The sequence below is a fragment of the Cervus canadensis genome, chromosome 22 (assembly GCF_019320065.1).
Source record: "Cervus canadensis isolate Bull #8, Minnesota chromosome 22, ASM1932006v1, whole genome shotgun sequence".
NCBI classification, from domain to species: domain Eukaryota; kingdom Metazoa; phylum Chordata; class Mammalia; order Artiodactyla; family Cervidae; genus Cervus; species Cervus canadensis.
This window is the reverse complement of record NC_057407.1, coordinates 31052660-31078658: the sequence shown is the minus strand read 5'-3', so window position 1 is coordinate 31078658 and position 25999 is coordinate 31052660. Positions and strand designations below refer to the sequence as shown.

Sequence of the window (25999 nt, the reverse complement as noted above, 5' to 3'; positions counted from 1 at the left end):
GCTGCAGCCCACCAGGATCCTCTGTCTGTGGGATTCTCCAGGCAACAACACTGGAGTGGGATGCCATGCCCTCCTCCAGGGAATCCTCCCAACCCAGTGATCAAACCCAGGTCTCCTGCATTGCAGGCAGATTCTTTATCATTTGAGCCACCAGGAAAGCCTGCGAATACTGGAGTGGGTAGCTTATCCCTTCTCCAGGGGATCTTCCCAAGCCAGGAATTGATGGTAACTTAGCTGGTAAAGAATCACCCTGCAATGCCGGAGACCCGGGTTTGATTTCTGGGTTGGGAAGATCTCCTAGAGGAAGGCTAGGCTACCCATTCCAGTATACTCGGGGCTTCCTTGGTGGCTCAGATCCACTACCAGGGAAGTCCCCACAATTTTTAATGAGAAGTACCCTATTAATCTTATTGGAGTTGCCTTACATGTGTCAAGTATTTTTCTCTTGCAGCTCATAAGACTTTGTTTTTGTCTATCAGGGTTTTTACCGTGATTTGTGTGCGGATCTCTTTGAGTTTATCTTACTTGGAGTTGCTTTTCCATGTGTAGATTGTTTTTCATTAAATTTCCAAGTTTACAACCATTATTTTTTCAAAAATTTTTTCTATTCCTTTCTCTCTCTCCTTTCCTTTTGGCGCTCCCATCATACATGTCCTGGTGGGTCTAATGGTACTTCACATCTCCAAGTCTCTGCTCCATTTTATTTGTTATTTTTGTCTGTTCTTCAGGTTGTATAATCTTAATATTTGATTATTTTCAAGTTTACTGATTCTTTCTACTTTAAGTTCAAATCCATAGCTGATTTCTTTCACTTCAGTTACTTTACCTTTCAACTCTAGAAATTCTATGTGGCTCTTTTAAAAAAAAATTGAATTTCTTTATTGACAGTCTCAATTTTACAAAACATCATCATCATGTCTTATTTTACATTTTTAAGCACAGGTTCCTTTTGTAGCTTGAATACATTTATAATGGCTTCTCTGAAGTCCTTTTCTACTAAATCTGACAGCTGGGTCTTCTCACCAGTTTCTGTTGCCTGCATTTTTTTTCCTGTGAATGAGTCACACTTTCTTATTTATTTGCCTGCCTTATATTTTCTTGTTGAAAAAAATTTAGATAATATTTTTAGCATGTTAATATATTTTAGCATGATAATACATTTTAGGATGTTGTAGCAACTTTGGAGAACTCTCCCCTGCCCACGCTACACCCCACTCCAAAAAGTGCAGGGCTTGTTGATGTTGTTTATTTGTTTAGTATCTGGACTGGACTATTTCAGTGTAGTCCACTTCATCTTGTGTGTGAAATCTATGATGTTTTTCCTACAGAGGATGCAGCCTGTGTATACCCATGGTCACCCAGGATGACAGTGTTTTTTATCAGGACTCTCACTGATTGACTATTCCTCTAAGCTTTCTCATAACCTGTTCACCACTGTTGGTATTATACCCAGCTGTTAGCCTTCACTAATTGCAGCTGATTGCTCTTCTATTTTTGACAATGGCCTGAGCACAGTTGCTATGCAGGATGATCCATTAAATTCACATCTGTGGGGACAGTTTTAGAAGCTGGTCATTAAGCTTTGTTCTGACCAGAAGGGCACTTTTTATATTTCTTCCCCTGGTTCTCCCTTGTAAACTAACTGGCCTATAGTTTATTTAGCTTCTTGATCTCATGAAGCTTTCTCTTAATGAAGGGAGTCTCTGAACCCTTGGCCATTTTTGCCTGGAATTTAAGCTTCTGTAAGACACTGCTGGTAGAGATGAGAAATGCTAATAACCTCCCCACCCCTTGCACCCAAGAAAATACAATATCCCTCAGTTGGGAGCTGTGGAGGAAAGGATTTCTGTGTTCTTGACTGAACTGAGTTGGGTTTCCACCATGCTGAGCTAGAAGGGGAGAGGGAGGGAGTGGGTCATGACTCAACTGGCACAGATTCTCACTCTTTCTTAGTAAGTTTTAGTAGATTTTCTTGAGTAAGAAATCTGTTTCCTCATTTGCTTAGGCCATTAGGACAGTTTCCAAAGATTCTAGATAGTTGTTTTAAAAATAATGTCCTGGGACTCCCCTCAAGATCCAGTGGTTAAGACTTTGCCTTCCAATGAAGGGAAGGTTTCACATGCCTCAGGGCCAGAAAACCAGAACACAAACAAAAGAAGCAATATTGAAACAAATTAAAAAAAAAAAAAAGGTTCACATAAAAAAGTCTCAAAAAATATATATATACATGTGTGTGTATATATATATATATATATATATATATAAGTTATGCTTGTTTCACTGGGGAGCAATTTCCAGAACTCTCCTGCCGCCGTTTCAGATGTCACCACCCTGCCAGGCTCTTGTTCTGCTGCAGTAGCTAAGCTTCTAGAACTTGATTCTCAGGCTCTTCAAGCAATCATCATTCTCACGGAGTGAGTCTAGCAAAGGACCACGAGAGAGAGAGAGAGCCCTGGCGACATTACAGCAGCCTTTGGATCTAGTTGTGCTTGAGACTGGTCCTCTGATCTGGACTCCACAGTCAGGTAAGTGAATAAATTGCCTTTTCTGCTTTAGTTCAGTTCAGTCGATCAGTTATGTCTGACTCTTTGCAACCCCATGGACTGCATCATGCCAGGCTTCCCTGTCCATCACCAACTCCCGGAGTTTACTCAAACGCATGTCCATTGAGTTGGTGATGCCATCCAACCATCTCATCCTCTGTCGTCCCCTTCTCCTTCAGCCTTCAATCTTTCCCAGCATCAGGGTCTTTTGAAATGAGTCAGCTCTTTGCATCAGGTGGCCAAAGTATTGGAGTTTTGGCTTCAACATCAGTCCTTCCAATGAACACCCAGGACTGATCTCCTTTAGGAAGGACTGGTTGGATCTCTTTACAGTCCAAGGGACTGACTCTCAAGAATCTTCTCCAACACCAGAGTTCAAAAGCATCCATTCTTCAGTGCTCAGCTTTCTTTATAGTCCAACTCTCACATCCACACACGACTACTGGAAAAACCATAGCTTTGACCAGACAGACCTTTGTTGGCAAAGTAATGTCTCTGATTTTTAACATGCTATCTAGGTTCGTCAGAGCTTTTCTTTCAAGGAGCAAACGCCTTTTAATTTCATGGCTACAGTCACTATCCACAGTGATTTTGGAGCCCAAGAAAATAAAGTCTGTCACTGTTCATAGTTTCCCCATCTATTTGCCATGAAGTGATGGGACTGGATGCCATGATCTTAGTTTTTTGAATATTGAGTTTTAAGCCAACTTTTTCATTCTCCTCTTTCACTTTCTCTGCTTAGCTATTCATAGTTGAAATTGAGTTTCTCTCACAGGTAACCAAGAGTTGTAACTAATATCCTGAATGTCAAATGTTTAATAATGTGTGAGTAAACGATAAGTACTGTGGAAAACTTGTTCAGCAAAATTGGTGTCTAGGGTTGTTTTCATGTGATCTTTTAGGTAGTTAACTTCATCCTGATAATTTAAGGCTTCTTAGAGCTTGATGAAAGATACAGACATCATTTATGATGATGCTAACTGATGTTCCTCTTAATAAGGCTTTTTAATATATTCCTATTTGCCTGTCACTATTTGTTGAAATACAAAAGGTTCTTTCCAAAGAAGTCTCAACGTTAATTGCTAATTCTGAAACATATTATTGATAATACAAAACCTTACCTTAATTATAAAAAGTTCTAATAAAAAAAGTTCTAATAAGCCAAGTAAACCTCTCTTTTCCCTCAACATATGGCAGACACATTAGAACATTCCTAGTGGGCATACAGTCTTCCAAATACTGGAACCAGATAAAGACCTCTTTAACAAACTATAAGTGCAAAGGGAAGATTATATGTTGTTGCTCTTGATGTTATATAGGAAATCTAGGTAATTAAGATTTTTATTTGGCATGGTATTACTTTGAAATATTAAAGAATGGGACAAGTTGGTTGGAAATACAGAGGTAAAAATTCTCAGGACATATTTATGTTTTGTGAATTCACATCACCTTTTCTATATTAAATAGGAATTAGTGAGATTTTATGGGCTTCCTTGGTAGCTCAGCTGGTAAAGAATCCACCTGCTATGTGGGAGACCCCAGTTCCATTCCTGGGTTGGGAAGATCCCCTGGAGAAAAAAATGGCAAATCCAGTATTCTTGCCTGGAGAAATCCATGAACAGAGGAGCCTAGATAACTATGGTCCATGGGTCATAAAGAGTCGGACATGAATGAGTGACTAACACACACACACACAGGACATATTTATAGGTCAAGACATAAGCAATTTTATCCAGTCTCTCTTGACATTTCTTCCCTGACTTCTTCCTTAAGTGTGGATGTTTATGGCAAGTGTTATGAACAAGGCATAGAACATTATTATAATCTTCAGTTTAGTCACTCAGTCATGTACGACTCATTGCAACCCCATGAACCACAGCATGCCAGGCCTCCCTGTCCATCACCAACTCCCAAACTCATCTCCATTGAGTTGGTGATGCCACCCAACCATCTCATCCTCTGTCGTTCCCTTCTCCTCTCGCCTTCAATCTTTCCCAGCATCAGGGTGTTTTGAAATGAGTCAGCTCTTTGCATCAGGTGGCCAAAGTATTGGAGTTTCAGCTTCAGCATCAGTCCGTCCAATAAACACCCAGGACTGATATCCCTTAGGATGGACTGGTTGGATCTCCTTGCAGTCCAAGGGACTCTCAAGAGTCTTTTCCAACACCACAGTTCAAAAGCATCAATTCTTCAGCACTCAGCTTTCTTTATAGTCCAACCCTTACATCCATACATGACCACTGGGAAAACCATAGCCTTGATGAGACGGACCTTTGTTGGTTAAGTAATGTCTCTGCTTTTTAATATGCTGTCTAGGTTGGTCATAACTTTCCTTCCAAGGAGTAAGCATCTTTCAATTTCATGGCTGCAGTCACTATCCGCAGTGATTTTGGAGCCCAGAAAAATAAAGTCAGCCACTGTTTCCACTGTTTCCCCATCTATTTGTCATGAAGTGATGGAACCAGGACGCCATGATCTTAGTTTTCTGAATGTTGAGCTTTAAGCCAACTTTTTCACTCTCCTCTTTCACTTTCATCAAGAGGCCCTTTAGTTCTTCTTCACTTTCTGCCATAAGGGTGGTGTCATCTGCATATCTGAGGTTATCGATATTTCTCCCGGAAACCTTGATTCTAGCTTGCACTTCTTCCAGCCCAGCATTTCTCATGATGGACTCCGAATATAAGTTAAATAAGCAGAGTGACAATATACAGCCTTGATGTACTCCTTTTCCTATTAGGAACCAGTCTGTTGTTCCATGTCCAGTTTCTAACTGTTGCTTCCTGACCTGCATACAGGTTTCTCAAGAGGCAGGTCAGGTGGTCTGGTATTCCCATCTCTTTCAGAATTTTCCACAGTTGATTGTGATCTACACAGTCAAAGGCTTTGGCATAGTCAATAAAGCAGAAATAGATGTTTTTCTGTAACTCTCTTGCTTTTTCGATGATCCAGCGGATGTTGGCAATTTGATCTCTGGTTCCTCTGCCTTTTCTGAAACCAGCTGGAACATCTGAAAGTTCACGATTCTTGTATTGCTGAAGTCTGCCTTGGAGAATTTTGAGCATTACTTTACTAGCGTGTGAGATGAGTGCAGTTGTGCGGTAGTTTGAGCCTTCTTTGGCATTGCCTTTCTTTGGGATTGGAATGAAAACTGACCTTTTCCAGTCCTGTGACCACTGCTGAGTTTTCCAAATTTGCTGACATATTGAGTGCAGCCCTTTCACAGCATCATCTTTTAGGATTTGAATAGCTCAACTGGAATTCCATCACCTCCACTAGCTTTGTTTGTAGTGATGCTTCCTAAGGCCTACCTGACTTCACATTCCAGGATGTCCTAGATTGATTGATTTAGGACTTCATAAATCTTGAATTGGTGATCTGAATTCCACTAATTGTATTTGAGAATCTAATAGGATGACTTGCAAAGGTTCGTGCTCTGATTAGTAAAATCTTACCTGAGAAAAGGGCTTCCCTGATAGCTCAGTTGGTAAAGAATCTGCCTGTAATGCAGGAGACCCCAGTTCAATTCCTGGATTGGAACAATCTACTGGAGAAGGGATAGGCTACCCACTCCAGTATTCTTGGGCTTCCCTTGTGGCTCAGCTGGTAAAGAATCCTCCTGCAATGTGAGAGACCTGGGTTCGATCCCTGGGTTGGGAAGATCCCCTGGAAAAGGGAAAAGCTACCCACTCCAGTATTCTGGCCTGGAGAATTCCATGGACTGTATAGTCCATGGGGTTGCAAAGAGTCGGACACGACTGAGCAACTTTCTCTTTCACTTACCTGAGAAAAGGTTTCATCTACAGATGACACCCCCTCAGAAAAGAGGTAAGACTGTGATTCGTAGTCATTTGACTGACCAGGGCCAGAATGTTTGCATTTTAGGATCTCCATCTCCTCTGCACTGACTGAGCAGCACCCCTGATTTGGTTTTATAGAGACAAATTTCAAGGAAAACATCACCTAGACTTTATTTCAAATTACCAAGAGGATCAATATATCTCACTGATGTCCAGAAACTCCATGTTTATAATCTTCTGTTATGATATACAAGTCAGGGAAAGTAAATGTCCTGCCAACCACAATCTCTCTTTATTATTTTTAAGAAGGGCTAGTTTCCATTATCAAAAGCAGATAAGGAATACCAGCACTCATTTGTCATTCAAAATGGAATAGACTTGTTCAGCAGGGGATGAATGAAAACCATCAAGTGGTAGGTTTGTTTTTTTAGTAGTGGCAGTAAAGCCACAATTCAAGGTCAGGGAAAATTCAAATGTCTTCTACTGGGTTGTTACTATTTTTTTGGTAGGTTGGGGAGACAATTTTCCAATAATAACTTGGGATTTCTAGTATTTTCCCCCTAAAACAGTTAAGCAGAAGCCTGAGATTTTTTTTCTTGTCTTCTCAAATGGTTTTCATAACACCAACCCAGAGATTTTACTTCTGATTTAGGGTAGTTGCTTCTTGAAAGTGAAGTGAAAGTGTTAATTGCTCAGCTGTCTCCGACTTCTTGAGACCCCTGGACTGTAACCAGGGGTCCTTCAGGCTCCTCTGTCCATGGGATTCTCCAGGCAAGAATACTAGAATGGGTTGCCATTCCTTTCTCCAGGGGATCTTCCTAACCGAGGGATCGAATCCGGGTCTCCTACACTGTGGGTGGATTCTTTACCATCTGAGCCACCTTGCTTTGTTTCATGTAGTGAATCCCATCTCACAACCTGCACTAAAGGTTGTACCGTGTGAAAAACAGCTCATTTAGTAGTCAGTGAACTTGTGCAGCAAATCGCCACCAATAGTACATCCAGGTTGTGTTTCTTTTTCACAGGTTCTGAGTAGGAAACGCTAAAAATGCCATTTGCCAGTTAGGGTTTCAGACCAACAGATGGTAAGGACTCCTTGTGGGGGTGTTTCCCAGGTACCTCAAAATCAAAATATGACTCTAATTAAACTCATCTTCTCCCTTACAAATAATGGTATTTGTTTATAGCCTTTTCCATCTCTAAGTTTTGTTTTTACATTTTTTGTTTTTTTTTTTTGCCCCACCGTGTGGCATATGGAATCTTAGTTTCCCAACCAGGGGTTGAACCCATGCCCTCTATGGTGGAAGCAAAGAGTCTTAACCACTGGATCTCCAGGCGAGTCCCCTTTTCTGTCTCTAAATAGCACTACTATACACTCCCAGGTGACAAAGTGGTGAAGAGTCTGCCTGCCAGTGCAGGAGATACAAGAGATGTGTGTTTGATCCCTGGGTCAGGAAGATCCTCTGGAGTAGGAAATGGCAACCCACTCCAGTATTCTTGCCTGGAAAATTCCATGGACAGAGGACCTGGCAGGCTTCAGTCCACGGAGTTGCAAAGAGTTGGACACAACTGAGCTCACACACACACAAACACACACTCATATGAACTAAAAGAAACAGCCTTTTTTGTAGGTCATAAAGAGTTGCATCCTGGCAATTTCAAACAGATCAACTTTAACAGCTGTTCAGATCAGAAACCTTGGTGAAATTTTGCTCACCTCCACTTTACCTCTCATAGGGATGGAGGCATGGTCTGCATCCATCGCTAAGGCAACCAACCGCCATAGCTGAAGTCAGTATTAATTGGTCTCAGCAATTCCACTATCCGTACTGTAATGAACCAGTGAATCCTTTTTTTTCCCCCTAAATATGTATTTATTTATTTGGCTGTGCCAGATCTTAGTTGTGGCATGTGGAATCTAGTTCCCTGACCAGGGACTGAACTCAGTCCACTGCATCGGAGCATGGAGTCTTAGCCACTGGACCACCAGGGAAATCCCTGAATCGTCTTCAATACCCAAGTCAGATTACCTCACTTCCAAGCTAAGAATTGTTCAATGGCATCTCACTGTCCTGAACACAAACACCAGACATCCCAACATGGCTTATAGAGTCTGCAAGCCCCAGACCCAGTCAACCTCTTCTATTCCACCGCACTCTATTTTCAGTTGCTGGAATCTTCTATCTTCTCAAACATGTGCTTTCCTCCTTTTGTAGTAGGGCCTATGTACCTACTATTCCATTTACCTGGAACCTTTTTCTCTCGTTACTTCTCAGACCCTCGTCACCCAGTGACCACCCCCTGCTACTACTCCTTCTTTCACATTTCAGCATAAAAGCCATTCCTCAAGAGAACCTTCTAGATATCTCCCAGATCAAAGTGTAACCCTATGTTACATACATCCATGAGACTCTGTTCTCCATCTCAGCATGGATCACATTTCTAAGTTCTTGTTCATTTCCATGCTAGAGTCAAACTCTAAGGGGGCAAGACCAATAAATAACTATTAAGGATTTGCTATGTAGCACAGGGAACTCTACTGAATACTCCATAATGACCCGTATGGGAAAAGAATCTTAAAAAGACTGGATATATGTTAGTTATAACCGACTAACTTTGTTGTACAGCAGAAAGTAACACAACATTGTAAATCAACTATACTTCAATAAAAATTAAAAAAAATAAAAAAGACCATGGGTGTCTTGCTCACTGGCATATCGCCATCACTAAGCCAGAGCTTAGCACCTAATGGGCACTCAATAAACGTTTACTGAAAGCATGACCTTCACAAATGTCAAGGCTGCAATGCACAAGTCACAGCTTCCATTTTGTTCAGTGATATTGTCAGTTTTGGTATATCTTTGGTGCTTTTCTATTTAGGATTTTTTTTAAAAAGGAAACAAAGACATTCAATTTGAACACTCCAAATGGAAAAGGTGAACTGAAACTCTGGACCTTCTCTGAATCATTCCCTAGCAAAGTACAGCTGGGTCTCCCTGGTGGCTCAGTGGTAAAGAATTTGCCTGTCAATGTCACAGATGAGGGTTCAATCCCTGAGTCAGGAAGATACTCTGGAGAAGGAAATGGCAACCCACTCCAGTATTCTTGCCTGGAAAATCCCACGAACAGAGGAGCGTGACAGCTACAGTCCATGGGGTCGCAAGAGTCAGACACGACTTAGTGACTAAAGCAACAACAACAACATAGTTACATCTAGCAGTAGTTATTATTTTAAGAGAAATAATAATAACCTAAAATAACATTTATCGAGCATCAACTATGTGCCAAGCTTATGGAGGAAAGTGAAGCTTAGAGAAGTTTAGATTTAGTGAGGGCCACAGAGCTAGTAAATGTGGATCCACAGTCACAAGGACTCATAATCAAGAATGCTCTGGATACTCTCAGTCCCTCAGTCTTTGAGAAAGACAATTTCTCAACCATAGGGACCTTCTCTGTACACCCAGATCATTAAGAGCATCAACTACAGAATCTAAGAGGAACATATTTTCCACTATAACCACTGTAATTAAAATGTCTCTAAACAAACCAGAGTTAATTCCATGATGTTTCCAAATGCAATTCTCTCCTAAACAGCATCTTACTAAAAGCAGGTGTTCCTACCGGAAGAAAGAGTCTCTGGGCAGCACAGGGTTTGAATAATTTCTTCCATTCCTGAGGGTTTCCAGCCGAAAATGTGATGGGGTAGATTCTGTGCTCAAACTTCTTTGTATATGAGTCAGGCCACTGTCGAAGCTGAAAAAGATAGCAGGTAAGGGGAGGGTGATTAGACCCCAGAAATATGGAAAACACCTAAAACTTCTGAGTGGCAACGTAGAAATTATTCAGGTAGCATGCAAAGAAAGTTTAACTTTATCACCACAACTTGTGCTCACTGAATTGTTAAGATTTTAAAAAACAGCATCCAGAGTTGGCAAGGATGATGGGAAACTTGCACCTAACCACTGGAAGGGTAAATTATAAAAAACTTCCAAGAGGGCAATTTAGAAAGTGGTAATAACAAACCCCAAGACAGAGGTACAAGGACTTTCACAAAAACATAGTTTTTAGTAAAAAATAAAAAACAAAACAAAAAAATCCCCTTGGGAACAAATTAAATAGTCAATAATAAGGAACTGGGAAAGTGCATTATGATGGAACTACACAGTGGACTATTGTAAAGGTAAAGTACAGGTGGTACTAGAGGTAAAGAACTCGCCTGCCAATGCAGGAGACATGAGACATGGGTTTGATCCCTGGATTGGGAAGATTCCCTGGAGGAGGATGTGGCAACCCACTGCAGTATTCTTGCCTGGAGAATCCCATGGAGAGAGTAGCCTGGCAGGCTACATATGGTCCATGGGGTCGCAAAGAGTTGGACACAACTGAAATGACTTAGCACACATGCATATGTGCCATTATGAAAAAATAGTTACAATATATAGTTAGGTTTTAGAAAAAGCAAAGTGCAAAAAGAAATTTATCATATGGTTCTGTCACACAGGGGAAAATACCTGTGTGTATTTTACATGTAGAGAAAAATCTGAACAGACATGCACTGCACTGTTAAAAGTGGGTACCCACAGAGGTGGGGGTGTCATTTTCTATGTTTATATTTCTGTATTCTTTAAAACTTTTACAAGGAGTGTATATTACTTTCTCTGCTTATATTAATCTTATAATAAAATTATTTTAATCAATAGACTTTATTTTTCAGAGCAGCTTTATGTTTACAGAAAAATTGACCAGGAAATACACAGAGTTCCCATAATCCTTTCTCCTTCCCTTCCCCACGCCACAGTTTCCTCATCATTAACATCTTGTATGAATGTGGCACATTTGTTACAAGTGATGACCCAGTATCAATACATTATCAAGTAAAGCCCATAGTCTACATGTGGATTCATCCTTTGTATCATCCAATTTTATGGGTTTTGACAACTGCATGATGTTCTACATCTACCATTACAGAATGTCAATGTTTCATGCACCCCACCAGAATGGGCTGGTGGCTGTCCCCACTTCTGTGTCCTACTTTTTTCTGGTTCTGAGTCTGGGGCAAAGTTAAACTGTATATTTGATTGTGAACTGCCTGAAGAGGTTAAGAAATCAACCAGTTGACATTTTCAACTTTTATATTAGGAGATGACAAAAATAAATGAAACTTTCAAATATTAAATATCAACAATGTAGATGGCAAATACCAATATCTACAGCTTAAAAAAACTCTACTTCTTAAACAGCTTTAAAAAAAAAAAGAATCTACTTCAATAAAACAGCACTTGCCCACAATGCAGTTTCCAGAGGGTTCATGATGGCAATTAGCATTTTGTTTTGTTCTGACGCTGAGGTATGTGTCCCTGAGCCTCCCAGAAAGTTATCACAAGACACTCTGGATATTCCCACAATGCCTCAGTGTTGAAACTAACTGACAACCCTGTGAAGGATGCGATAACCTGCCCCTCCACACCAGCATCTCACATGGCTGAGCAGAAACCAAACGCTGCTGATCTACAGTTTCAGGGCTAATACAGTACCCACCAGACAGAAACATTCCATGGAATCTGCAGAATCTGATACGGCCTCACAATTATACTCCACAACAAGCAGAGCAAGAATCATTTGTGCCTTCTGTGTATCTATGATAGATTTTTGCTTGATACAAATAAAGAAATTGAAGCTGAGAAACATTCTGTGACTTAGAAAGAGCCAATGTTTTACATCTAAACTGGCACCATAATCTCAGCATGGAAAAGAAAGGGGCCATATGCCCTGCTGTGATTTTTAACACCCTATTATAATTTCCTTTGCAATTGAGCTTCACTGGTCTAACAAAGACCTGAGGAAATGAGCCATCAAAGGGATAAAGTCATCTGAGCAACGCAAAACGTAACACAACTGCACAGGTAGCTACAAAATTTTCCCATTCAATAGCTCCTAATCTATAACGTCCCAGGTACTATGGCTCATAACAAATTACTCCAAAACTCAGTAGTATAAAACAACCATTTATTACGCCCACAGATTCCAAGGATCAAAAAATCAGACAAGGCACAGAAGGGACGGCTTGACTTTGCTCCACAATGTCTGGGGCCTCAACTACAAGTCTTGGAGGCTGGGGGCTGGAATCATCTGACGGCTTGTCCTCACATGTCTGCTGGTGGAGGTTAGTTACCAGCTGGGGACCTGACTTCTCTCTGGGTGGGCTTCTTCCTATGGGTGAATTTGGACTTCCTCACTGCATGGTGACTAGGTTCCAGGGCCAGGCATCCCGAGAGATAACCAGGCAGAAGCTGTATCCTTTTTATGAGCCAGCCTCAGATGTCACATGGCAGGACGTTTGGCATACTCTGTTATACACACATACATGTTATGTGCTCATGCTCAGTCGCTCAATTGTTTCTGACTCTTCGTTTCCCATGTAGCACAGTGGTAAACAATCTGCCTGCCAGTGCACGACATGCAAGAGAAGTGGGTCCAATCCCTGCGCTGGGAAGATCCCTGGAAAAGGAAATGACAACCCACTCCAATATTCTTCCCTGGAAAATTCCATGGACAGAGGAGCCTGGTGGGCTACTAAACATCCATGCACACACATATTATGTATATAGAAATATCTGTATTAGCTCTTGCCTTATAACAAATTACCCTAAAACTTAGTAGCTTAAAACCACAAACATTCATTATCTCATGTGAGCTGGGTTGTTCTGGCTGAGGAACCCTCCTGAGGGTGAGTCATCTGAAGGTTGGATGGGGTTAGAAGTCCTGTCTCCAAGTTCATGTACATGAATGTCGGCCAGAAGTCGTCATGCCTCGATGCATGGTCTTCTGCAAGGGCTGCTCTGACATAAAAGCTGGGCTCCAAGAGAGAAAGAGTGCAACCAAGATGGAAGGTGCAATGACTTTTTAAATCTAATCTCAGAAGTGACATAGCATCACTTCTTCCCTATGCTACTGGTCACGCAGGCCAGCCCTGGGACAGTGCAGGAGGAAAATACATAAAGGTGTGAATAGTAGGAGGCAGGATCACTGGGGGCCCTTCGGAAAACACAACCTGTTACACATCTATAATTATATATATACATCTTCCTTCTCTTTTTAAAATTTAAGTCTGCATTCTGTTCTGTTCCATTCTCATGCCCCAACTTCTAGCATGTAGTAGGTACTCAATAAATACTTGTTCAATGGATACTGTACGTGACCCGACTAGTGTTGGCCCATAGCCACTTCCGCTCCATTCCTGAACACAGCATACTTCTCAGCCCCTTTGGAGTTGGGTGGGTCTTGTGACTGGCTGCCGCTGGACAGTTAAATAGGAACAGAAATGTCAGTGTCAAGCGGAGGGAGTGAAAGGCACCATGGGGATCTGATAGTCCCTATCTTTCCTTTAGTGGCATCTCAAGAACTGCAGAGGCCAAATGTTCCAGCAGGTGCCAGCTGCTTGCAAGAATGGTCTCTGTTAACTGTGGTCCTAGGTTAAGAGGGCCGTGTGGAGAGGCCCTCTGAGACATGTAGCAGGCGTATGGAAAGTATCTGAACTTTCTGGAAGTTGTTACTGCAGCCTGACCTAGCCTATCTTGGGTACAGATAAGCATCTCTTTTTATCACTCCCAATGGTCCCAAGTTGCAGAGGGGGAAAGTGAAGCCCAAAAAAAGCCCCCGAGACTTGCCTAAGATCAGGCAGCTGGTAAATAGTGGAGCTGAGTTTTGAATCCGGGTTTTCTGTCTACTAGTTTGAGAAGTAGTCGAGTTAGGTTTATGGGTCAGAAACCTTGAACTGACATCAGATGAGTTAATCACTGAGACTCCCTAAGCCTCAAAGATCTCAGTTAGTAAAATACAGATATTTTATTAGTTAGTAAACTATGGATATGGTTATTAACTTTTTCAAAGGATTGTTATCAGGATTAAATAACAGTAATCATAAATCATAAGCCCTTGATAAAGGCGGTTCTATTTTTGAAATTATGATTACTATTATCATTCATTATAATTCCTCTTATACCACAGCTTCAGAGAAGCTACCTACATGTGTTTCAATGTTTTTGCTTGCCCCTTCCCCTGATGCAGACCTTTCTCAAGGTATTTGCCAATCAATTTCAAGTCCCAAGACAGTTTCTTCCCTGGCTTCTCTAGGAGAGGATGTCAAAGTGATTTTTTTATTCTTTAGAAATCATAATACATTCTCCAGCTTTCAGTTATTTGTCTTTAGTTACCCAACATTCTGCTTTGGCCTTTCAGTGTGGCTGCCCGGATGGCAGGATGTAGCCCCAGTGACATAAGTTGGTAGATACAAAACAAAACAGCTGCTCTCTCTGCCAGCACTCAAGAACTCACTGCAAGAGAAGCCTTGCCAGGAAAACAAAGCTCGGTTTATAGTCGCACACGCAACAAGCCCAGAGAAAAGAGGTGTTTCCAAAGCTCCCCTGTACTGGCGGGAAACTGTCACTTGTTCCTCAATACAGGAAGAGTACACACATATACATGTACACACACACACATACTCAACCTCTCAGATACACAAATACACATACACACACCTGTATGTGAAAAAAATGTGGAAGAATTACTCAAAAGTGTTGACTCTGGTAGTTTTCTGTGGGGGAAGAAGGGTAGCAAGGACTTCTAGGTTTCACATTTATAACATCCTGTTTGAATTTATTTTGATGAGCACATATTATTTGTCATTCAAAAAAAATATATATATATATACAGATAAAAATAAGCTACGTGACTCCCACTGAGAACAATGTCGGTAACACCAGGAGGGGTGGAGCCCTGGGTCAAGTGCTTCAAGTGCATCATCTCATTTGATCCTCATTTAATCCTCCCAATCTCTCTCTAAGGGGGTGTAATTATCCCTGTGTTATAGAGGACAACTTTACGGCTCAGAGCCAAGTGTTCGTGGGCACACAGCTGAGTCTTCAGTAAAATACATTAGGAAACAGGATATGCATGTCCACAGTGCACTCTTGTCTACACTCGGTGCCACAATTTCTGCACAATCACCTGCTTATCGAACTCAGGCTTCAGAGATTCTTCGGTGAAGATATGAAACTGCATCTTCCTGTGGCTAAAGAGCACGGCAGATTTGAGCATGACAAGCGTCTCCTCCAGCCGATTGCCACAGGCCACCACCGCCAAGTGGATCCAGAGCTCGGGTGGCAGCACAGCTTGGAAACTCCTGAGTTCTCCAGGCCTCCTAGAAAGAAGAAAAATAGGGGAAAGCTATTATTAAACTCATAAGAGAAAAATAAAAGCTAGTGGAGGGTTAGAACATTTCAAAACACGAACAGGCACAATCTGTTATACTTTATAAAGTGATAAGCATTTTGACAATTCTTCCTGCTTAGAGAAAAATACCCTTTATTCCCATATTTATCCTGGCAATAGCAGGATGAGTCACTGTTTGGACTGCTATAGGTGTCTGAGGCTTTTTTCCGCCAGCATTCAGCTGTCTAGTGCCTGCTGGCTGCCTACTGGCCCATGTTTGGAAATGGTATTGCTAAACTCTGACAGCTGACACAGGGCTGTGGCGCTCCCACTCACATGGGCCATGGAAATTAGATTTGAATGCAATTTGAACAAGTCGAGGGTGGACAGTGGCTTTCCCATGTGAAACAAGCAACATGATACTCCTATCATCTGGAGGGTTTTAGGCTGAAGTGGAAGGCATGACCACCGGACCAAAGGAAAATCATGCAAACCCAGGAGGTGAGCAAAGAAAACAACACATGGGGCCTCCGTGACATCTTGGGAGAGTCTTACAGAAACAGGTGTTAATCTTAACCGTCTCGCTCAAGACTGCTGAGCTGGTAGGTATGAAATTCAGCTTCCAGCGTGAAATGCTTAGTAATGAGAAGCAGGCAGGAGAGAGGACAGGTTAAGCTGAAAATTACCAAGGTATCAAATACCCAGTCAACAGCTGAGAGGGGAACAGGGTCCAAGAGTCCAGAATCATCTTCCAGCTATTTCCTCGTAATAAAAAATTTGTTCCAGACAAGGAGACACAGCCAAGCCTCAAACACACCACTGAGAAACATTTGCAGGCAAGCTGGAAGATGTTGGCCTGGAAAAAGGTGCCCTGAGACAAATGAAACTAATTTACTTGCACAAGAGATCTGGAGGCCAGGGGAGCTTGGATGTGGAATGCTACCTTCCTTCCAAAAACTTCGAGTTCAATCAGCGTGCTGCTCCATTATTCACTGCTCGCTCAAATAAAGGCGGCCGTGCTCCAGATTTCTTTCACCAAGAGGAAAGTTGAAGATGTGGGTGGAACACTTCGGAAGACTTTCCAGTTTGATTACTTAAGAGCATGCTGAGTAGAAGCATGGCTTCCTGGCTTAGTTAGGTGCAGATGCATAGACTTACTCAGATTCTACTGATTTTGGGGATCAGAGGAGAGGACAGTAGAGATGTATCTTCTGAGACTGTCCTCGTCTCTTCAGCTCCCTGCTGCTACCTGATGAGGCATCACCTTCCCTCACCAAGATCACTGTGACTCCCCCGAGATGGTCCTCCCACCTCCAATCTGATCCTTATCCCCATCTATGATTTCTCCTCATTGGCGTCAGAGTCATGGTCTTCTAAAATGCAAATAGGATTGTGTTATTCCCTGGATAAAAGTCATGTAAAGACTCCTGACTGCCTTGTAGATCAAGTCCAAACTGCTGATTGTGGCTTCTACTTAGGTCTCTTGTATCTGCCTCCAGCGCCTGGAGCCTGGGTGGGCAGCCACTCACAATCACAGTCACACTTAGACTGCAGCTCTCCATCTCATTGCTAGTCATCTTCAGATCCCAGCACATGCACTGTCTCTCAGAAATGCTCTTCTCTGCTCTCTTTTCCTTGCTCACTCCATCCCATTACTCCATAAATCTATATAAAGTGCCTACGATGTGCCAGACACCTTTCTGGTTGCAGGAAGACAGCAGTGAACAATACAGATCAAAATGACTGCCCTTGCTGAAGCTACATTCTACAGGTGGTAGGTGAAAGACAAAGAAAGAGTAACAGTCAAAGCAAATAATAATTAAGTAACTCACAAAGAAAGTTATCCAGCAAGCAGGAAATACAGGGTGGAACCATGAGGGATACAGGAGTGTCTGGTGGTTTGGAACATGCTATACATTGCAAAGTCAGGGAAGTAAGTCCTCAATGAGAAGGCGAGATCCAATGACAATCTGATGGTGGGGAGGGAAGGAGTCACATGTTTTTGTGGGTGAGGAGGATTCCAGGCAAAGGGGACAGTCACAGCAAAGGTGCTAAATCAGAAGCATGCCTGGTAAACTCAAGAATCCTTGCCTTCAGGACTCAGATGTCTTCTCTCCCTCAGCTTCATGGATGGACTTTCATACCTGCTATTAAAGCCAACTCCCAACTAATTTATGTAAAGGGATGGGAAGGATGTGTCACAGGTAATGCCAAAACCACAGTCGATTAAGAAAAAGTCAGTCAAAATACCAACCAAAATAGGCTACAAAACATTTAATGCATACTCGTTTGCTTAAAATTATGCTCAATATTTAGAAACACAAGTATCCACAGGTACTAAAATAGTAAAAGCAACAGCTTAGCTGTCTTAAATATGAGCCATTACCCCACCTCCAAAGAGAACAACTCCACCTAATTTAGCTCTATACTTCGGACTTCTACATGAATAAAATGTCTTAACCTCAGTAATCAGGAAAACACTAATTCAAACAATAAGGAGATTCTATGTTGTTTTGGACTGGTGAAATTTAAAAAATAAAAGTTGGACCATACACATTTCAGAGTGAATATGAAGGTGGGGGACAGCTCAGATGCTGCTGGGGCAATTTAAGTTGACCTAAACACCTTGGAAAGTCTTTTGGTCACATCTATCAGGAGTGAAGATATATATATACCCTCACTCTGCTGGTTCTACACCTGCATATGAGACCTGAAGAAACTCTTGCACATTTGCATAGGACCCATGCAAGAATGCTCACAGCAGTCTTATTTATAATATTGCAAAGTTGGAAATAACTTTCCTGTCCATGCAAAGGAGAATCATGAATATATTTGACATGTTTAAGTGGAATACTGCACAGCAGTGAAAATAAACATCTCAGAAGGTCATGTACGAACATAAGGACAAAGAGGAAAAAGAGCAATTGGTAGCAGGATAGTGATAGAATGAGACAGTTTGGATGAAGCCGAAAAACCAGCAAACACCATTGCGTGTTGTTCACAGACATATGGAGTAAAAGTCATCATGTTATGAGGATGAGAAACATCAAAGGCAAGGCAGTGGTTACTTCCAGGCACTTAAGTTTTTATTTCTTAAGATGAGAGCAGGGTACACAGAAATGCATGACATAATTGTCTGTATTATTCAAGTGCCCAAACTATGTGACAAATACTTTATTTTCTTCTTGATTAAAAAAAGCTTGCATTTCCCTGCAGCACAGCAGGCCACTTTTCTTTGCAGGCTTCAGTGATTTGGGCCTGCTTGGTAGACAGAGCCGGGGCTGGGGCCTGCAGTCCTTTTTGGTGTCTGGTGACAGGTACTAAAAAAGACAAATAAAGCTTCTCCTGGTGGCAGTTCAAGTAGCAGTGGCTGTGATTTAATGAGACCTTTGCTGCCCCTACTCTGCTACCTCTCATGTTACATTAAAAATCGCAGGCTTCAGGTAATAAGCATTCGTGTTCTGTGGCTACAAGGAATAATCAAGTTTAAGGGCGCTGAAATGGTGTGCCTTCCACCAAATCTTACCAATGGGGCACAAACCCCTCTCAAATGTCACCTGAAGACCCTGAAAGGGTCAAGGGACATCCAGGCTACAGACCTCAGACTTCTAAACCCCCTGAGCTGCCAGGTGTTGGTGGGGAATGGGAGATGGGAATTGTACTCCCACTGCTCTGACTGATGGTTAACTATGTTCTTCTTTACACTTTATAAAAGAAGACTGGAGTAGACATTTGCTGTCCAGGAGTTTTACAGGCCTGCTGCTGAGGCTGAAGCTGATGGCAACCAACTCAGCTACTGCACTGGTAGACCCTGGATGGGAGTTAACAGAGTGGAAAGCAGAGCCAAAAGGAGGCAGGTCAGATCTCAAACGGCATTACTTGGGCACCTGAATCCAGGTGTATGGCTTTAACCCTGGAAGGTTATTGATCAAGCCAAAAAATTCTCCTCCCTTTAAGTCAGCATGAAACAAACTTACAACTTAGCAATCAAAAAAGAGTCTTTACACAGGTCCTAGAAATAGGTTTCAGATTGCCTTGGACTCACTCTGCTTTTCTTCTCACCTTGAGTCATCCTTTAAATGCTCCATGAATCCATCCCCTCTCTGTAGCTCACTGGTTGGATGGCATCAGCTCGATGGACATTAGTCTGAGCAGGCTCCAGGAGTTGGTGATGGACAGGGAAGCCTGGCGTGCTGCAGTCCATAGGGTTGCAAAGAGTTGGACATGACTGAGCAACTGAACTGAGGACCTTCATCCAAATTTTCATCCTTCTACCAGTTTTCATAGGTGGAAGAGACACCAGATACCATCTCGAGCAGGGGATTCCCAGCCTGACTGCGTATCATCATCACAGGAGGTGTCTATTAATATCATAACTTCCATCCCAGAGAGATTCTGATTCCGTGGGTCTGGGGTGAAGCCCCAGAGTTTGCACATTAACACACTTGGACTACAAGCATCCGGAGTTCATCTCCAGCCAGGAACTCATCACCTGAGTTGACCTCTCACCTCTCCTCTCTCTCCCTAACTCTTCCCCTCACCTTCAGGAATGAAGCTCTATCCTCTGCCTTTTCTCCGGGTCTTCTCTTCACCTCTTGCCTAATGAAAACATGCCGCCTTGTGAGGATGCCACCTCCCCAGTCGACCGCTCAAGTGCAGCTCTCCTTCCTGCCCTGTCCCAGGAGCCTCGGAAGCTGGTCTCCCCCCTGCTCCTCCCCAACACGTCCAGACACTGTGTCTCCACGGTGAAGCCTGTGGGTGCAACTATTCCATCCTCCTTGCTGGTGTCATCTCTCAGCTCTCCGGTCACTCCTCTTCATTCCCCGAACAGCTGAGCTTCTTGCCCACAGTACATCTCCCAGCACAGTCCTTGTCAATATTCTTGTTGTCTAATTGCTAAGCCATGTCCTACTCATTTCAACCCCCATAGGCTCTTAGGGACTTCAATGGCTCTTTACAAGATGGCTCCTGCATCCTGATCCTCAGTTTTGTGAGCTGAATACCCTCCACCTTTTCCTTCTCATGTCCTGAGACACTCCTGTAAGTGCTGTGCTTACATCCTGGACTACACTGTTGCTTCTGGAATGTTCTTCCCCAGGGCTTCCCTGCAGGCTCAGTGGTAAAGAATCCACCTGCCAACGCAGAGACTTGAGTTCAATTCCTGGGTCAGGAAGATCCCCTGGAGAAGGAAATGGCAACCCACTCCGGTATTCCTGCCTGGGAAATCCCATGGACAGAAGAGCCTGACAGGCTACAGTCCATGGGGTCACAAAAAGTCAGACACGACTGAGGCGATGGCACGGCACAGCTCTTTGCAAAACCACCTCCTTCTCTTTTGATGGTAGAATAACGCTTCCCTGACCACCTCATTGAAGGAGCACCTTCCCTTTTCTTTTCTATCAGGGTCTTTACTTCATTCCAAAAACCTACCTTGGTTGGTGATTACCTATTCTTTCATTGTAATTTACAGCAAGCACACAATATTATTTACAGTCAACATAAGGCAATGTAAATTTTAAAAATCCTTAGAAAAATGGTTGGAATAAAACACACAATGTATATTTTCTGTTTTTAAAATATAAAACATTATGTGTTGAAATAGTAAGGTTGGTACATGAAAAAAAATCCTTGCCCCATAAAAAAATTTTTTTTGCATGTTATAGTCTGGTCTTTACTCCACCGAATAAAATACATACTAACGGTGTACATACAATTTTATATTCTACTTTTTTCATCTGATTCTGTTACTTTTCAAGTCTTCATGACCATCATTTTGACTGGTTATCTGACTAAAACACCATGGCTTACCATTTCTTTCATGGTGGCTGTTCTCAATTTTTCTCAAATATACATATATATATATATATATATGTACATATAAAATCTTGCACTAAACATGGATAGGTCAATAGATTTTTCTCCCCCGTTTTTTGCATTATTTACTTACACTACATTCCCAGGAAGGAGTTTACTGGGTTAACAGCTATTATCCTATCAAGGATGTAGTATTTTTGAGTTTCCAAGAGTTCTTAGAAAACATCCAGACTATGAGAAGGAAAACAAAAAACATAGCAAACATTAGACCAGCCACCTCTGAGCTCCTTGTATGAGGTAACTGTGGGGCTGACAGCTGAAACAAGATGAAACACGCTTGCACTGCCATCAGTGCCTCCAATTCCTTGTGTTCTGAAGAGGTGATGCATAGATTGCAGTTATCATTTAGACACTGCATCAAATAACATTGAGTCTCCCAGTAAGAAGTTATTCCATTTTCAGTTCTTTTTCAACAATGTCTTTTTCAACAGTGCTAGTCTGTCTTTCTAATGTTGCCAAATTCTCCTTTTCAACTGAGAAGACAGCAGGCCTCAGCTAGAGAGCCTTCAGCAGGCACAAGTACCAAGTTAGAAATGAAAAGCTGTCTTGTTTTCTTAGTGTTTGATTTGACAATTCCCTTCTATTTATGTTATTGCTAACAATATATGTCAGTGATAAAAAGTTTTCTTTAAAAACAAATATACTAAGAATGTGGAGAAATCAGCACTCTCAAGCCCGACTGGTGAGGCTACAAAATAGTGCAACTGCTTTGGAAAACAGTTCCTCAAAATTTTAACTATAGAACTACCATTAGTCAGTTCAGTTCAGTTGCTCAGTTGTGTCCGACTCTTTGCGACCCCATGGACTGCAGCACACCAAACTTCCTTGTCCATCACCAACTCCTGGAACTTGCTCAAATTCATGTCCATCAAGTCAGTGATGCCATCCAACCATCTCAACCTCTGTCATCCTCTTCTCCTCTCGCCTTCAATCTTTCCCAGCATCAGGGTCTTTTCCAATAAGTCAGTTCTTTGCATCAAGTGGCCAAAGTATTGATATATCAGCTGGTAGTACAGAACTACCATATGACCCAGTAATTCTACTGCTAGGTATCCACCCAAGGGAAATGAAAACAACTGTTCTCACAAAAACATGTACATTTGTAAATGTTCATAGTAGCATTATTTACAATAGCCAAAAAGTCCGACCCAAGTGTCCATCAACTGATGAATGAATAAACAAAATGCGGTATATCTGTATAAAGGAATATTATGTGGCAATAAAAAGGAATGGAGCACTGATGCATGTGTCAACATATTAGAACCTTTAAAATAGTTTGTGAAAATATAGAAGACTACATGTTGCATGATTCCAAATGTACAAAAAGTCCAGGATAGGAAAATCCATAGAGACAAAAGGCAGGTTAGTGGTTACCAGGAACTCACAGAAGGGGGGAAGGGGGAGTGACTGTTTCATGGGTATAGGGTTTCTTTTCCGAGTGATGAAACTGTTCTGAAACTGGATAGCAGGAACGGTTGCACAACTCTGTGAATAAACTAAAAATCTCCACATTGTACATCTCTTAAGGGTATTTGAATTATATTGCAATAAAGCCACTATTAAATAAGTACACAAAAGCACACATTTATAACAAGGATAGATTTAAGTTTTTTTCTTTTCAAGTTAGCATACAGTAGTATAGTCTTAAGAATCATGATGCTGATGTAGGAATGACTGAGGTTTGGAAAACGCCACCCTCATTGTCCTGGTTTAAGCCCACCCTGTGATCCAATGAAAAATGATGCTCAGAACAGCAGAGAAGGCTCAACCACCACCTCCGCACTGCTGGAGACGAGCGTCTCCTTAATTGCTTAAAAGTCTCAAGCGTGTGACTTAATTAAACTTCAATTTCTGGAGTGTATAAATAATGAAATACGGCATTTATGTGTAGTGCTATTTACTTTGGAGCCCATTACTGCAAAACACACTGAATTATTAACGCGAGTAATTGCTTCTACTCAGACCCTCTTTTCTGCTGTCTCCTGGTACCTCTGTTATCAGGGCTTCTTAACTGACAGGCTAAATTAACTCAGGTAAACCTGATGCTATGATATGGGCTGGCAGTGTGAGCTGGACAGAAAATCACAGCCTGAACCAGAACTGTTGGTGACAAGTTTTAATAGGGAAGGAAACACAGAAATTTGAGGGGAGAGGTGGGAAGGAAGGGAAACAGACAAATTTTAAGATTTGAGTTGAACATGCTCACCCTAGGGAAGACTTGACTTGTAGAATGCTCTTCCCCCCACCCCTGTCCCAGTGGAATCTCTTTTAAGATGAAGCCATGGCTATTTGAACATGGAGATTTGCAAATGAGGTCACAGTGGCAGTTGAAAAAGTGGAAATACCTTGATTTAGCTCCTAGCAAAAGAGTCTGGTGATGGGTGATTATATCCATGTTAAGTGTTGGCAGCCAGAGACACTAATGAAGTTCCTTGCAAACTACAGGTCTGGGAACACATGAAACCCCTGACAAAAAATTTCCACACTGAAGCTGTGAGTAGAGCCTTTACTTAGCAAACCAGACATGACGCCCAGGACTGTGCTAACAGTTAAATCACTTTTAATGACCCATGGTTTGGAGTTAAACCAACAGTCTTTAATCTTCCAAGACAGACAGAAAAGCTGGCATTTGCCTTGGAGTCCCTGCATTACATGATCAGTGTTGACACGATGCAAAAATATCTGCTATGAGGGGAAGGATTAATAAAATCATTTGATAAGTGAATCCAATTATTAATAATTCATATTTTGCTTGGATCACGACATGTGAAACATGGCTGTGTTCCTAAACAAAGTCTAGCTCTAAAGAACAATAGGTGTCAATGCCCAAAGGTGGTGATTTTGTATGTGTGTGTGTCTGCCTTTAGCCATCATTGTACACATATACATGGTTTATGATTAGGAAGTAGCAGAGTCAGGATTCAAACTCAAGACTTAAGAAGCCTTGCTTTTCATTATGATGCTATATATGGGACCACACACAAGTGAGTCAGAAAAGAAGCCCCCTCTAGGTACATAAAGCCTTTATCTTTACTTCAAGCTCTTGACTCAGTGATCTGAAGGTGAACTGGATTTCAGCACCCGCTAGAGACCCGCCAGGTGTGATTCCCATAGTAAACCTGCACCATCTCTTCCTCCATAATCTATCTACTCACCCTTTGCTGTGACTCAGTTGTGTCCAATTCTTTGCGACCCCATGGACTGCAGCACACCAGGCTTCCCTGTCCTTCACCATCTCCCAGAGCTTGCTCAAACTCATGTCCATTGAGTTGGTGATGCCATCCAACCATCTTGCCCTCTGTCATCCCCTTTTCCTCCTGCCTTCAGTCTTTCCCAGCATCAGGGTCTTTTCAAATGAATCCGTTCTTCGCATCAGGTGGCCAAAGTATTAGAGTTTTAGCTTCAGCATCAGTCCTTCCAATGAATATTCAGTACTGATTTCCTTTAGGATGGACTGGTTGAATCTTCTTGCAGTCCAAGGGACTCTCAAGAGTCTTCTCCAACACCACAGTTCAAAAGCATCAATCCTTTGGCACTCAGCCTTCTTTATGGTCCAACTCTCACATCCATACATGACTACTGGAAAAACCATAGCTTTGACCATACAGACCTTTGTTGGCAAAGTAATGTCTCTGCTTTTTAATATGCTGTCCACATTCGCCACTTGTCCTTAGCTGAGGTTATACACAATTGCGTTCATAATTCTTCTCCTTCCAAAACTTTAGGACGCTGCCTGGACTAATTCTCGTTTCAGTTTTCCCCCTTATGATTGTTCCTGACACACATGGAATTCTATTTCTCCATCTCCCTTTTCTTTTCAAATTAAGATGTTATTGAGATTTTAAAAATATGAACCAGCAGCACTTGTTTGAAATAAATGTCTGGTGACATATGAGGGAGAAGAGTGTGGATTATATATTCTGTGAATGGGCACCTCTATCTCATTACCCAAAAAAGAGCATGAAGGACCTACCAACCTAAAGGGAGGAAAAGTAGTTTCCCCAACTGATTTCCATCTTCTTATGCCTTAGGCCAATAAGGGATTTTTAATTTTTATGATAATTAATATACTCTAAATTGTTTCATCAATATGCAAGTAATGCATATATTTAGCATAAAAAATGCAAAATATAGACAAGTAAAAGAGGGGGTACCCAATTTGATAACCTCTGTTAACATTTTGGTATACCACTTTCCGGGCAGTGCAATAATAAAGAATCCGCCTGCCAATGCAGGACACACAAGAGACATGGGTCCAATCCCTGGGTCAGGAAGATCCCCTGGAAGAGGAAATGGTGACCCACCCCAGTATTCTTGCCTAGAAAACTCCATGGACATAGGAGCCTGGCAGGCTACAGTCCATGGGGTTGCAAAGAGTTGGACATGACTGAGCACACAGGCAGATACCACCTTTCAGAGATATAACCAATATATGTGGGTATGTGTTTATAAATATGTAGATATATAGAAGGCATTAAGATTAGATAACTTTTATAATCTATTTTTTTCCCTTATAAATATCAACAATTTTCAAAGTTAAAAAAAAGAGATTTAATTAAAGGTATCTTCTTCAAA

The 25999-nt window shown here is 41.8% G+C and overlaps 1 protein-coding gene across 2 annotated transcripts in view; it reads right to left on the bottom strand.

Moving 5' to 3' along the window:
• Window positions 1-25999, bottom strand: part of GXYLT2 (glucoside xylosyltransferase 2) — a 75985-nt gene that overhangs the window by 38599 nt on the left and 11387 nt on the right. Inside the window, exons 1-3 of one of the 2 annotated variants that reach the window (XM_043443123.1) lie at window positions 19613-19653; window positions 15347-15539; window positions 9962-10093 (exon numbers count right to left, since the gene is read on the bottom strand). In XM_043443123.1, the coding sequence (XP_043299058.1) occupies window positions 9962-10093; window positions 15347-15539; window positions 19613-19638 (351 nt within the window). In that variant the 5' untranslated portion in view covers window positions 19639-19653. Of the gene's footprint in view, window positions 1-9961; window positions 10094-15346; window positions 15540-19612; window positions 19654-25999 lie in introns of those variants that run through there. The other variant, XM_043443122.1, reaches the window with a different exon arrangement.